The sequence below is a fragment of the Cydia strobilella genome, chromosome 3, assembly GCF_947568885.1.
Source record: "Cydia strobilella chromosome 3, ilCydStro3.1, whole genome shotgun sequence".
NCBI classification, from domain to species: domain Eukaryota; kingdom Metazoa; phylum Arthropoda; class Insecta; order Lepidoptera; family Tortricidae; genus Cydia; species Cydia strobilella.
This window is the reverse complement of record NC_086043.1, coordinates 7,525,094-7,539,064: the sequence shown is the minus strand read 5'-3', so window position 1 is coordinate 7,539,064 and position 13,971 is coordinate 7,525,094. Positions and strand designations below refer to the sequence as shown.

General features: G+C 37.1%; 1 protein-coding gene across 8 annotated transcripts in view; it reads left to right on the top strand.

Moving 5' to 3' along the window:
• Nucleotides 1–13,971, top strand: part of LOC134755750 (cytosolic carboxypeptidase 1-like) — a 136,938-nt gene that overhangs the window by 21,770 nt on the left and 101,197 nt on the right. For 3 of the 8 annotated variants that reach the window (XM_063692310.1, XM_063692308.1, XM_063692311.1), the window contains 17 exons: nucleotides 1,757–1,839; nucleotides 1,925–2,015; nucleotides 2,134–2,214; nucleotides 4,302–4,469; nucleotides 5,043–5,174; nucleotides 5,456–5,587; nucleotides 6,641–6,784; nucleotides 7,106–7,303; nucleotides 7,885–8,155; nucleotides 8,228–8,469; nucleotides 8,898–9,093; nucleotides 10,035–10,157; nucleotides 10,240–10,360; nucleotides 10,480–10,687; nucleotides 10,997–11,169; nucleotides 11,840–11,977; nucleotides 13,375–13,553. In XM_063692310.1, coding sequence (XP_063548380.1) covers nucleotides 1,757–1,839; nucleotides 1,925–2,015; nucleotides 2,134–2,214; nucleotides 4,302–4,469; nucleotides 5,043–5,174; nucleotides 5,456–5,587; nucleotides 6,641–6,784; nucleotides 7,106–7,303; nucleotides 7,885–8,155; nucleotides 8,228–8,469; nucleotides 8,898–9,093; nucleotides 10,035–10,157; nucleotides 10,240–10,360; nucleotides 10,480–10,687; nucleotides 10,997–11,169; nucleotides 11,840–11,977; nucleotides 13,375–13,553 — 2,680 coding nt within the window. Of the gene's footprint in view, nucleotides 1–1,756; nucleotides 1,840–1,924; nucleotides 2,016–2,133; nucleotides 2,215–4,301; nucleotides 4,470–4,497; nucleotides 4,669–5,042; nucleotides 5,175–5,455; nucleotides 5,588–6,640; nucleotides 6,785–7,105; nucleotides 7,304–7,884; nucleotides 8,156–8,227; nucleotides 8,470–8,897; nucleotides 9,094–10,034; nucleotides 10,158–10,239; nucleotides 10,361–10,479; nucleotides 10,688–10,996; nucleotides 11,170–11,839; nucleotides 11,978–13,374; nucleotides 13,554–13,971 lie in introns of those variants that run through there. The other 5 variants (XM_063692312.1, XM_063692313.1, XM_063692314.1 and 2 more) reach the window with 5 other exon arrangements.

Here is a 13,971-nt window from a genome sequence, read left to right as displayed (position 1 = left end):
TGGACCGTACATAAACATCCATCCACTTGGGCTAGTTTATAGACACTTCCTCAATTCTTGGCGTGCTTTCGCTTGATAAAGTATTTAACATTAAATACAGTGATTGATTGTTTTATTGTGTTGACTGCTTTACAACTTGTAAACACACATTAGCATATGTTTTCTCTTCATCTACCGGTCAAATTTATGGATTCTACCTTGAAAGTTATTGCAAAAAGAGATTGCCATTCAAAGTAGGTTTGTCTAGGATATCTAGATCTAGATCTCAAATTCAATAAGTTGATACCTACTTTTTTTCTGAAATCCTCAATAAAACACTAACTGCACACCTTCAAAGTATTTCGAACGTATAATTGACTTTGGCATACGTTATTAAAACTCGTCCGTGGACCAACGTACGCTGTGATGTTGACTTGGCCTATAGAGCAATTATAAAGTACATACCTATCGTTATTTACGAAGATAATTTTAGATCTCGATGTATTGGAAAGACCACTAGACGGCCTTCTTTGTGCTCCAGTTGTGACAGAACAAAGCATCTCGGATCTCGCGGAAGCGTTCCATCGCGCGGTCATCGCGCCCGCGAGGCCGCTTCCTCTCCCCGCATTGGCCCTACAGCACTTGTTTACTTCGTAAACCTAAAATTTCTAAATATCATCAATATCTTTAAATTATAATTAAGTTCTCGTATGCCTTTTTTTTAATAGCGTACGATTCTGGGGTGACGTTAACGTCGGTATACACGACCAATTAAAACCTAAGTACAATTTACAAGAACATATATTATATATTTGGTATTTTAAACATTGAAATATACCTATACGATTAGGAAAATAAACAATAATTAAGAGATAAGGCTAATAGACCTAATATCTAAATACCGAACTTGACTTTTTGCGTTTGCGTAGAGCCACTTTGTTAACTTTATCTCAAATATCACAATATAAAAAAACTGATGTATTTTTTTTTATTAGCCTAATTTAGTGTCCCACTGCTGAGCAAAGGCCTCCCCTCGTTTCCTCCACTCGACCCTGTCGTTCGTAGTTTCCCGCCAGTCCGGTGTCTATGGTGTTCCGTGGGTCCCACTCGGTAACCATTTTGGCCCGCCTTTCAGGGTGCATGCAGCAGACATGCCCAGCCCAGTACCACTTAAGCTTAGCGGTCTGGACACCTACATCTACAACTCGAGTTCTGGAGCGCAGTATTCTATCAGTTCTGCGAACACCTAGTATACTGCGCTCCATCGCTCGCTGGCAAACCTTGAGTTTGTACTTTAACGCCTCAGTTAATGACCATGTTTGAGCGCCATAGGTTAGGATAGGCAGGATACATAATTATGTCGATGAGTTTGCGCTTGAGACACAGGAGAACGTCAACCTTAAATAGCGCCTTCATGGACCATTGCAGAAGCTCTTCCGGGCGTTGTCAATACGTCTATAAAAATGTATATATATTATATTGTGTATTTTAGGGATAGGCGGCCATTCATTCATTATATGTATATGGGTCACGCGGACGACGAGTGTCTTTACATGACCTTGTTTCGGTAGTAGGTGTTTAAACGGTTAATGTGCAATTGTGCATTAACCACTAAAACTATTTTTCATCACTACTTACTTAGTAATGATCTTTTGTAGACACACAACAACGCAGAATCTTACGTATGAAAGAGGGTCTGAAAGGTGATATTTTTCTTACTTTGAGCTTGAGTGTCCAACGTTAGACGAAATCAACCATACATTAATTTCTGTTACAGATAAACAAGTACGACAATGTACACTGGAAAAGATATGGGACAAGAGAACTAATGCTATTCAGATGCTTCTTACGATCCTGGAGGTAAAACAATACATTCACTTAAGATGTGCTAAATTAAATTTGCAGTTATGGTATATATTTTTTTATTGTTTGAAATGTATTCCAGACATCAAGAGACACACCAACGTCGACTTATATAACAGCTATATTACGAGAAGCATTATGTTTAAAACAGGGAAAAGGAAAGAAATGTTCAGGTAGGTGACTATCTGTAATGCTTTTAATGACTTAAGGATAATCATCACAAATATTTATATAAACGTGTTTCATAAATTAAATTGGTCAATGAATTGAATTATTTTGTATACTTATTAGCTGGCAATGAAGCAACAGTTAACAAGAAGAAAGATGTCAAAAAGACAGGCAAAGAAAATAAAAATCCTTTGCTCAAAAAGGGTATGTTGAGGTGATTTGTGTACAAGAGTTTTTGGCTTCCTAATGGTACTCCCCAGCAGTTATAAAATGATGCATTACGTTAGGTGTATAAAATTTTACAATTGTCTATGTGGAGGAGCCTAACACCTGTGATTAAATTGCAAGTCTTAAAAGTTTTAATGCATGGGAATTGTTGCTTTTAATGCTAGGGTCTCTAAAATGCCATTACCTACTTTTTATTATCCGTAATAAGTGCGTACAGTCACGTCACAGTTAGAAATGTGGGCATCAAGTCTAACTAAAGTTTCTAAAACCACATAGGCCATCCACGTCGTGCAATGACATCTGTTGTCACAATTTAAACAAAAAATATAAGTCATGGTAATTTGTCAAAAATAATACCGACGCGTACAACGTATGTTTTGTTAAGTTGTTAGTAGTATTTTTTCCGCATTATATAGGTAGTATAAATAAACTTAATGCGACGAGTAACGAATGTAAAAGAAGTTACATTCGGTACATATAAAATATATGCAGTTTAATTAGCCTTGCCCTTTACTGGCACCACGTCCATTTCATTCTTCGTAGTTCAGTAGTTATTTAATGTTTAAACATATAAAAGAAATAATAATACCTGTGCTAACTCGGGGCATGAATACTAAAGTGATGTAGCAAAATATTTTATCGACAAATATATGATGTTACTGTCAACATCTATGTTATTCGACATACCTAAATTAATATTATTATGTCTGAATTTTAAAATAAAAACACTAAACAAATTTCAACGTGTATTATTATTTTTATTTTATAATTGATTACATAGTATGATTATTTTGATTTAAATTGCATCGGTATTCTTTTATTATCTTAAGAGGCTCGATGTCAGACATGATATCAAACCTCTTTATAATAATCGAGGATTTTTCAGTGTACACATGTATGAATATATATCGACATTATATTTATCTACATGAAATCTCTAGAACGTGCCCCGAGTTAGCACAAGTAGGCTTCTTACATGTCGTTGAGGTTGATCAGTCTACTAACGTACCAACTTCTTGACCGTTTTACTGTCTCCGGTCGCAAACGGCATGAAATCGGCTCCGGGTGACATTCAAGGACCGCATAATGTAAACCCAACAATATTACCTTACATTTATATTTTCGTCATTAGACAAATAACCCTACCAGCTTAAATAACATAGCTCACGCAACTAATGAAAAATATAACAAAATCAATTGATTGTGTTCATAATCAATCTCTCGTTACTTAAGAGGAATTTGAAGTTAACGCTCAAGTCGAACTAAAAACCGTTGGTGGAGTAGAAGCGAACGTGAGATATGATGCCGTTCCTATGTCGAAGTCCATAGTTCAATTTTATATTTGAGACTGTAAAGGGGCCCACTGATTACCAGTCCGCCGGACGATATCGGCCTGTCAGTTCGGAACTGTCAAACTTTTTGTGCTAACTGATATGACAGGTATCGTCCGACGGACTGATAATCAGTGGGCCCATTTAGGTCAACTTATTTTATTTTTACGGTCTGTCGGGGGACCCCTAAAAGAAATCCACGTTTAAAGTTTGACCAATTAGTTTGATGCTTTACAGAACTTGGCACGTAGCTTGACATGATCTACAATTAATACCTTTTCAATACTCTAGAAAAATAGGAATCGACAAACATACTAAAAAATCCTTAAACTAAAATAACGTATGCTTTAACCTAACCGCAACTTTAGCAACAGGTATTCTATACATTGTAAATACTTTTGTTTTGTAAGTAACAACAGTGGTCGAGCCAGTGACATTTACTATGTGTTCACTAAGCTTGACATTGTGAATACAAATTGAAGTCTTGGCATTGCAATATTAGATAACAGAATAATGAGGTGATTGTTAATTCAAATGTCTTTCGCTGCAGTGTGTTCTACAAGATTAACATACGCACGTAGTTAATACTTGGTATATGTATGTTTGTTACAAGTAGTAGCACGAATGCCGCGAGCGAACCCTGTAACAGTATTTGGCTTCTTAATTTCATCTACTATTGAGTAGGTGTTTTCTGTATTTTTTTGAATTGCCGATGATATGGGAATCTTTCAGCCAACAACATGGCGCGGTCTCAGTGCGCCCAACACTTGATAGCGTTAAACGGCACCCAAATAATTATCCGATACCTCGTTGCTTCCCATAGCAAACGGGATGGCTCCGTCGGTGCCGAGATAATAGTCCAGGACTTAGTGTGGATTCTCGCCTCGCTGGCTCCTAAAGGTATGCTAACTAGTTCTGTTGATTCCAGTGAACAACCTGGCCCGCATGCAGTGCGCTTACTATTTCATATCGTTGAAGGGCACCCAGATCATAATACGGAAGTTGATCGGTATCATGTACGATAAAAGGGACCGCCACTCAGGAACCGAAGTGATCCTGCAAGACCTCCTTTGGATCCTTGCTCCGCTTGCCTCCCGAGGTTACACTAATTGTCATCCTTTCCGCCTTCTAGTTTTTATTTCTAACTTGTATTCCTGTCTCCTAAAACCACCTCTCCCAAATCACTGTTATTCCGAGGGTCAGTTAGCCATATAAGTTTTGTAACTTTTTTAAGCCGCGTGGACATTACAAGTTTCAACATTTTAAAACAGAATGAGTAAATTTCCCACATAACTCTTTCTTATTGAAGTTCGATTTTTGTTGAAATGGGGTATTCGACAAAGTTTTAGTTTCTGATATCCGAATTATTATGATTTACCTTTACTTTGAAAAACCGTTTATTAATACGTTTATTTATATTGTAAATTATATTTTATATTTGACATTGAGCTTACTGAACATCTACTGTTTCAGATCCAAAATTTGCAAACAAAGTAAGGACACTGGGTTGTGTTAGAACTATGCATCTTATATTCAAAGGACATTACACAGACAATAAACTAATTTTCCCGCTACTAGTTATTTTAAAACAACTAGCCAAGAATTGTGAGTAATATAATATCCTTTCATTCATATTGATGTGGTAAAATCATTTTCAATTTACTATTTTTTAAACTATAGTTAACTTCGCTAAAATAAATAAATACCTTAACGCAAGACCAAAGAAAAAGTCAAAGTAAACTAAGTCTAAGCCGACATTTTATATCTATTTATTATAGTTACGTGTGCTATATTGTGTGTAATTGTATTATCAGTATAATAAAATCGTTCTGTCTTTAGCCTCCTTTTCCTCTTAAATGATGTTGTTTTTAACATCCCGTTTCCAGCCGTGACCACAGCCATCTTAATCCGCGACGGAGTGGTGACGACGTACGAGCGTGTGCTCGTGAGCCTAGGGTTCATGCCCACGGCGCGCCTGCGCCTCTGCCTCGACGCCATCGACTATTTCAGCAAGAACAGTTGAGTCATCCACCGTCACACAAAATTTGAGACAATACATGAATATACCTGCCACTGAGAATAAAAAACCTAGAACCCTCTATTTCTAAGTATATCGCTCGCTCATACAATAATCGAGTAAACAGAGCACTTCTGAGCAGTCCGCAGCTTCACTTCAATACAGGTGTCCATACTTGTCTTCTAGGTTTTATTATTCTAAGTTGCATTAGCATGACTCGGGTCCTACTACACTAGTGACGGCATTGTCACGCTAATTACTTCGTCCAATTTTTACCGTTGGTGTTGTTCTATTACCAACACTCATCGTTCACCAGATCAACAACAACAATCAACAACAACAATCAACAACTCTCTCTCTCACACACACACAACAACAATTCAATTTCGATAATTGGTTCAGAAATTTGTCATAATGTGACTAAATATGTCAATGTTAATTTCACGATAGTAAATTTCATTGCTGTTTTCAAAACACAAAACGCCCGAGTAATCAGTACAATGAGTAATGTCACTGGATCAATTCGCATGATAATTTACCGAATCGATCGGCAACACACAGAATAGTGCTCTAGGAATGTTCATTTACTATTAAAATCGATACTTCAACCAATGAGGTTTTAGATACCGGTGTCGACATAAGAAAGCTGCGTGATACCTTGCTATGTGATAATTGTGATATTTTATCTTGATTGTGTCGCTTAACTTCAAATTTGGGTAAATAGCAAATATCTACCCTATTACCTTCTCTTAATACCAAAATCGCATAGTCGGATTTACCCGAGTTCGAAGTTAAGCGACAATTCAATTATCAACTCACGAAAACAAGCTTAAAGTATATTCAAAAATTTGTGCAATGTTGATGTTTATTCTGAATTTTTGTACTTGTTTAGAATTAGTCGAATTATTCAGTATATAAGTACCTACGTAGTTCTTACTGCAAAAATAACGAATAAAAGAAAGTAGGTACCTAAGCCCCAAAACTGATCCTCATTGGTCGGAGTACGATTGCATGTCATGTGTATGCAATAGTCACTTGTGCGTAACTCACACAGAGGTGTGCTGCATGCAGATCGTGAAGACAGGCCTCTGTAGCGTGCTCCTCAGGGTGTTCGACCGCTGGGATCGCTACGAGGGCCGGATAAGGCTGAAAATATGTGCCCACATCTTACGGACGCTGCAGCACCTTTGCAATATAAGTACGTATTTACACAATAAATATTTCAAATTATTTGTGACAGATCAAAATTAGACATTTATTTTTACACTTGGTTTGACAAATCTCAAATTGCTTCATTGAAATGTGCACCGAATTGTTAGTTAGCACTTTTTGGGCATTTTCTATTCATTGTCATTAAGTGTAAAATAAAGGGTTGCAGGAGATAATTCTTAGCAAATCATATAACTAGCTCCAAAGAACCTAGAAACACTCTCTTAGTATTTATGCTTATAATATAAGACTGGAGCACTTAACCTTTTAATCACTATTATTTACTATGTCGTTTGTATACAAATTTCAGAAGCAGGTCGTCGCTCCCTCTGCACTAAGAAGCACGTGCAGACGCTGCATCGCTTCTGCTCGCAGTGCCCGGACGAACCCGAGTTCGACGGGCTCCTGGCGAGAGTGTGCTCGGTGATCACGCTGTGCCTGAAGCACCAGGCGCTGCCCGTACCTGCATCCAGCCCTGCGCTCTTCAACCTCAACCCTATACTTAAAGGTAAGATTATATATGTCGTCGACAGATCATAGATAGATAGATAGAATTATTAGAATTTGATTATTTCATGAAATGCCATTTGAGAAATTAATTACTTCATGATATGGTTAGGTTAGGTTACTTTTTCATGAAATAATTACCACACCATGAAATGATAAATTTTAAGATCTGGCCACGACATAATAATATACACAATATTTGAAATATACTAACCCTAGCCGTGGTCTTAAACTTCACTTCTATTCTTGAAGTTGATCGCTAGTAACTTATTTGGATGAGATGAAACTGCCTATGCCCAGCAGCAGCGGAAAGTTTATATTAAGGTTTGCTCATCGCAGAGTTATATATTAACAAGAGTTGCTATAATATCAAGTAAGGCGTTTATTGGTTTTTTTTTCACGAAAACACGATCATACTTAATTCGTATGTATGAGACTTATTAGATAGATATATTATTATTTTCGTCTTTGTAAGTAAGTAACAATTAAAGCTTTGTTGAGAATGAGAGAACATGATTACGAAATAAATTCTGCTGTTTAATAAATATAGCGCAAAATGTGTATTATGTTTATTACCGTTAGGTACTAATACAACATGGCCGTGTCACGAAGACGATGAAGATGGAGCAAATTCAGACAGTAAGACCATCAATTCGGACCTTGAGGACGACGGACCTGATCCTGAATTAGATCTGGAGGCCACTGATGAATACTCAGATCTTGACTTGAATGATGGTGATAAACTGGAATCAACCGAAGGGGAAGTAGAGAAGTCACATCGTTTGAAATCAGATAGTATACAAAGCGCAATGTTTTTCAATCCAAATGAGAGAGATATAGAAGACTTAAAAAGGTAAATTACTTTTTTATTTATACGAAGCAGCACGTACGTAGTATAAATTAATATGTATTAAATTTGTTTCAGATATTTTTGTTTTTTTAAAGAATTTGGCTCTTACAATAAGCAAGTTAGATTAGTCAAGAGCCGTTCTAATTCTAGAGAATCCATTCTCAAAGATTTTCTACAGTGCCAAATAAATAAGAACGGGTTGTCTTCACTTAATTTATCGCTTACTCCAGAATGTGACAGTATATTCCCAATTATGGCCGGCCCATTGCAATCATCAACACTGTTTCAAACATGCAATAAAATTAACGAAAGCACATGTGAGTAAAGTTTTTCATTTATTATTTAAATCAGAGAGAGATAGAAGTGTTAGTTCCAATAATACATATCCGCCGTCTAATTAGATTTTATTAACATTATACATCATAAACTGTGACACTTGATGTATGACTAGTATTAGTTAATGGAAACAATTGTATATTGAGAGATTGGTTTACCGAGCGAGTGCGAAGTGCGAGCGAAGTGTCCTCCCCATTTCAGCTTGGGCAAAAATGCTTTTGAATGTCCGCCCGTCCCGTGAAATTGTGTGAGCTATTCCATTAATTTTAAGGTTTTTTTTTGTCGATTTAGTTTTTGGACTTTTTTGAAAATGACGGCGGAGCTATGTGGATGTGGAAGTATACACCTCAGAAACCCAGTATGTAAAAGTATTAAAATATCTCTTCGGTTCTGATTATTTATTTTTCAGCTACATCCTCCTGCTCATTCCTAAAGATACACAAAGACCTTTCAAAGTTCAGCTCATTTGCGCTGGTATATTGCACAATAGCGTCTCGGGTTAGAAGTGTGATTCCGTTCGTGAAAGTAGCCTTTCCAGACATGATAGGTGGACAGGGCCTTGCACATCCTGAGCCTTTAAATAAAATGGAGCGATCCGCCTGCAGGTAAGTGCGACGTATCAGAAAGTAAGTACTTGAACATAATTAAGCCTAATAAAAAAAAATATTAAGAGGCAACAGGAGTGGTCCTCTCTCCATACAAAGGTCTCACTCGACTGTTACCTCCGTGGTTTTTGAAGCTAGAGCAATGATTTTTTCAACACAGATTATTATTATTAATATCTGTGTCGGACTGTTTTGCTTTTTTTGATATTTTTGTTTTTTTAGGCGCTAGAGCACTTCAAATATTCGCAAAAACGGCCTAATTTACTAGGCCGCAAAGAGAAGCATGGTATTCAAAACATCAATTAGCCTTAAAAGCAAAACAGTCCGACGCATCATTTCATTACCATTTAGATCTCAAAATTTCGTTACATTTGGGTTTTGGAGGAGGAAACAGTCGAATACGAAACCTCGTTTTTTGAGATTTTTACGCAGGGTTTTTATAACCTGTCATTTAGTCATTTATTCAATATTGCATTGTTATGGACATAATAAGGTGTTACATTTTATATAGCCAATTCATGACACCCTGTAAGGGCACACAAAAGTACAGTCCTATTCTATTAATTCTAGTCTACATATTATAATTAAGGTAACATAATAAAATTAACATATTAGTGTATCAGTAGTTTAGTAACCTATTAGTTAGTCTCATAAATTAAATTAGTAACTTCAACAATAGCAACGTCAACAATGTACCGTTATAATAATGTCTAATTGAATTAACGTGTCAAATTATTAAACCTGGCGTTGTCCTTATCGCAATAGTTTTAGGAGCCGCTTTTGTTAACAAGACGGATATATTCACCTAACATTTTTAAATCTCAGCTCCCGTATCCTCTTGAAATGAGGGCGTAAGTTAGATTGTATGGCGGTGGCTATGTTCATGTGGCTCCCGTGACTTCAGAATGTAGACTACTATGACTAAATTTATTAATTCGCAGAGTCAAGCTGTTATCATGTGTCGATAGAGCAATCAGCCCTGAAGCTTATATGAATGAAGTGGTCTATGATCTAGATCAGCTAAACTCTCTGGCTGGGGTATCCGATAACTCAGCACCAAAAAGGTATCATTGAAACGCATGAAATTATTTGCAATACAGTTCGCGATTTAAAAAATATTTTACAAATTAATTACTCATATTTCAGTACGGAGAGCATTTTCCTATCCAACACAGATGAAGAAGAAATAACAAAATTAAATAATTTTTCGACACGATTGTCTTTTGAATCCAGGTTTGAGTCTGGAAATTTGAGAAAAGCTATTCAGGTAATTACAATACCACTACACTACAAAATCATCTGACAACATGTTTTTACGACTAATCTCGATACCTATTTAGTAAATTACTTTTATAGTATTATTATTTCAATGTTTAATATCTTCAGATAGGTCCAAGAGAGTACGAGCTAATTCTAATGCCTGACGTGAACTCCACGAAAAGACATCAGTGGTTCTACTTTGAAGTGCGTAACATGATACAGGGACGCCCGTACGTCTTCAACATCGTCAACTGTGAAAAGTCTGACAGCCAATTTAATTTCGGCATGAAACCAGTTATGTACTCAGTCAAGGAAGCAGTTCTGGGTAGACCAGGTAATTACTTGCATCTTGATGATTACTTTCTGATATTAGACATTAGGCATAAAAAATATGGTATCGGGCTAGCGCCAGTTATTTTGACTTGCTTTGCTATTTTCAACTATGCAGATTGCTTAACCTTTCATGTGTATGTGTTGATCAAACACGGTTGTGCTGTATAGAGCAGAAATAAAATTCACGATTTTTTTTTAAAAAGATGACTAAAATTTCGGTCAGTGTCCTTACCATACTCGTACATAGACAAGAGGTTAATGTTAAGCAGAAACCATCCAGTAGCTTACCTCGGAATGGGCATGATTTCAGGCTGGGTGCGAGCTGGCACAGACATTTGTTACTACCGCAACAGCTACCACTACGCAAGCCCGAGAAGCCACAACAAGTGCTATCTCACTGTAACGTTCAACATCGAGTTCCCACATACCAACGACGTGGTCTATCTCGCCTATCATTTCCCGTTCACATATTCAATGATGATGGTAAGTTATGTCGTTTAGAAATTATTTATTGACCTTTCAGACTGGCTTTGTATCGTTGATATTAAGAGGAAAGGGATGGCCGCTTATCCATACAAACGTAGTACCCATTTTCCTATCTGGATATTGTCATTATGGAAAATATTTTTACAGAATTTGATGTATAGGTAACATTCATCATAGCTATGCCCCTACGTTTGGCTTTTTTCAATTTTTTGATTATTATAAAAATTAGGAGCGAAAAACAGATTTCGTACAACTTTTTAAATGCTCCTAATTTATAATAATTAAAACTTCGTAAAAAAACAAACGTAAGTACAACAAACAAAAATTAAATTTGTTTTGACAAATTGTGTCAAAATATTTTCAATAATGTTAATTTCCAGAGAAGAAAATGAGTACTACGTTTGTATGAAATGGCGATTTCACGCGGGTCCTCCACTTTCGTCCTAAAGTAATTTTTAGTAATGGCATCTTGGCACTAACTCCCTGTTTGCAAAAACCCTGAATACCTACTTATCATACAATTGAGTATGAGATCTTAAATATCCTGTTGTTCAGCATTTCTTTTATTTTGAGATTGATATTTATAATGCCTGTTGGAACCATAATATCATATAATATTCCTTCATAAAGTTAACAATTTACCACAGACATCTCATCTTTATGACAGACCAAACTTTGGCAACGGAGTCTGCAGCTGCCGCCGAACGCGTACCTGCGGGCGGAGCCGCTCTGCTACTCCCTCAACAACAACGAGGTGCCGTTGCTGACGATATCCGCCGACGATACGCCAACTAACCCGATTGCGGTCAGTTTATACCTCTATAAATTATTTTTAGAAGGTTGATTTGATTTGAGGTTGAAGGTTGGTTTTTTAACCAGTGCAGCATCTAGTGAATCGTCTTGATTTCTGCTTACCGACCCCTGTGTTCTCATAATTAGATGTAGGTAATTTATATGATATTATTATTTATTATGATACACTAGCAGCTCTTGAAGCTGATGCGATGCGTGTATATCGAGCACTTGTATTTTGTTTTTCAGTTTTTAAAGTTCTAAAATGCGTATCCAGTCTATTTTTGAAAATGTTCGCTGACGGTGCACTAACAACATTACAGTTTCTGGTAAAGAATTCAACACATTTACCACACGATTCGGCAAGAAGTGTTTCCTACGGTTGCTAGCATACGAAGGTTTGACAAGTGTTTTAGAGTGTCCTCTCAACTCAACCTTACATTCTGGCTTGATATGTGTAGTGTAGGCCTTTAATATTTGGAACATTGTAGTGTCCGGACAAGATTTTGTATGTCTCAATAAGATCGCCTCGCTTCCTTCTGTCCTCCAATGTTGTAAGACCTAGTTCCTGAAGCCGTTCTTCACATGGCTTGTCTTTCAATAAAGCAACCGTTTTAGTTGCTCTTCGCTGAACTTTTTCCAGCAATGTGATGTCCTTTTTAAGTAGGGGGCCATATCTGAAATGCATACTCGAGTAAAGAATGAAGGTATCACTTGTATATTCCAATAAATAGGTCCTTAGTAATTACATGGAATGCTTTCCGGATCATATACAGCATAGAATTTTGCTCTCTTGGTGATTTTGGTGATATGCGAGTCCCATTTCAAGTTATGTGAAACAGTGATGCCTTGGTCTCTTTGACTAGCTACTGCTTGTAGGGGAACAGTCAATGTGGTAATTTAGTTTAGGGTTTGTTTTCCCTATGTGCAGAACTGTGCACTTGTCAGCATTTAGTGATATAAGCAAGCCTTTAGTCCACTGAACTATGCGATCTAAATCACTGGATAATATTATAAGTTACTGATGGATTACCCATAACTTTGGTATCATCAGCAAATATTGACAGTTCCGACTGTACTACACACTTCAAATCTGTTATAAATATGCCAAACACATGATTGGTCCAAACACTGATCCCTGAGGAACACAACTATAGACGTTGTATGCATTCGATAAAGTTTTATGTATGTATGTATAAACTCTTTATTGTACAAAGACATAGAACACAAATATGGCACAGAAATAGGCAGTACAAAGGCGAACTTATCCCTTTAAGGGATTTCTTCCAGTTAACCTTTGAGTAGATGAGACTTGATGAAGAACGGTAGACAGATACAACCCTACTCTTACTATAAATATCGTGCATGTATTCATATAAATATTCATTAAAGGTTTAATTAATGTTGCAGGACAGAGAAATAATCTTCCTAACGGCCCGCGTGCACCCCGGCGAGAGCAACGCGTCGTGGGTGATGGACGGCACGTTGAGTTGCCTGCTCGGCGATACCGACGTGGCCGCCTCGCTGCGCGCCAAGTACGTGTTCAAGATCGTGCCCATGCTCAACGTCGAGGGCGTCATCAACGGCTGGTGAGTACTTTTGTTTGACTATTTAATCGGCCCAATTCGAACAATGCTTATAAGAAGTCACAACGGTACCATACCGTTGTCAGTGTCAAAGTGACGTTTTTTGGGTGAAGAAATGTCACTTTTTACACTGACAGATCGGTGACGTACCGCTGTGACTTCTTATAAGTATTGTTCGAATCGGGCCGAATGTGTTTAATGCGTTTGCTGACAGTAGGTACGTCGACAGGCGGGGTATTAGCGGGCGTAACGACGCTTAACGCTAGCGATCAGCGAACGTGATAAGTTTTATATCAACGCATTATCTTTTTAAACGGTATATTGCTTTTAACAAGTAATCATTAATGAAGAGGTGTAAAGGCTAAGAATAAAATGTGCCCCAAGTTTGTAGGCTGAAAAAAATAAGGTTACATATCTTTTG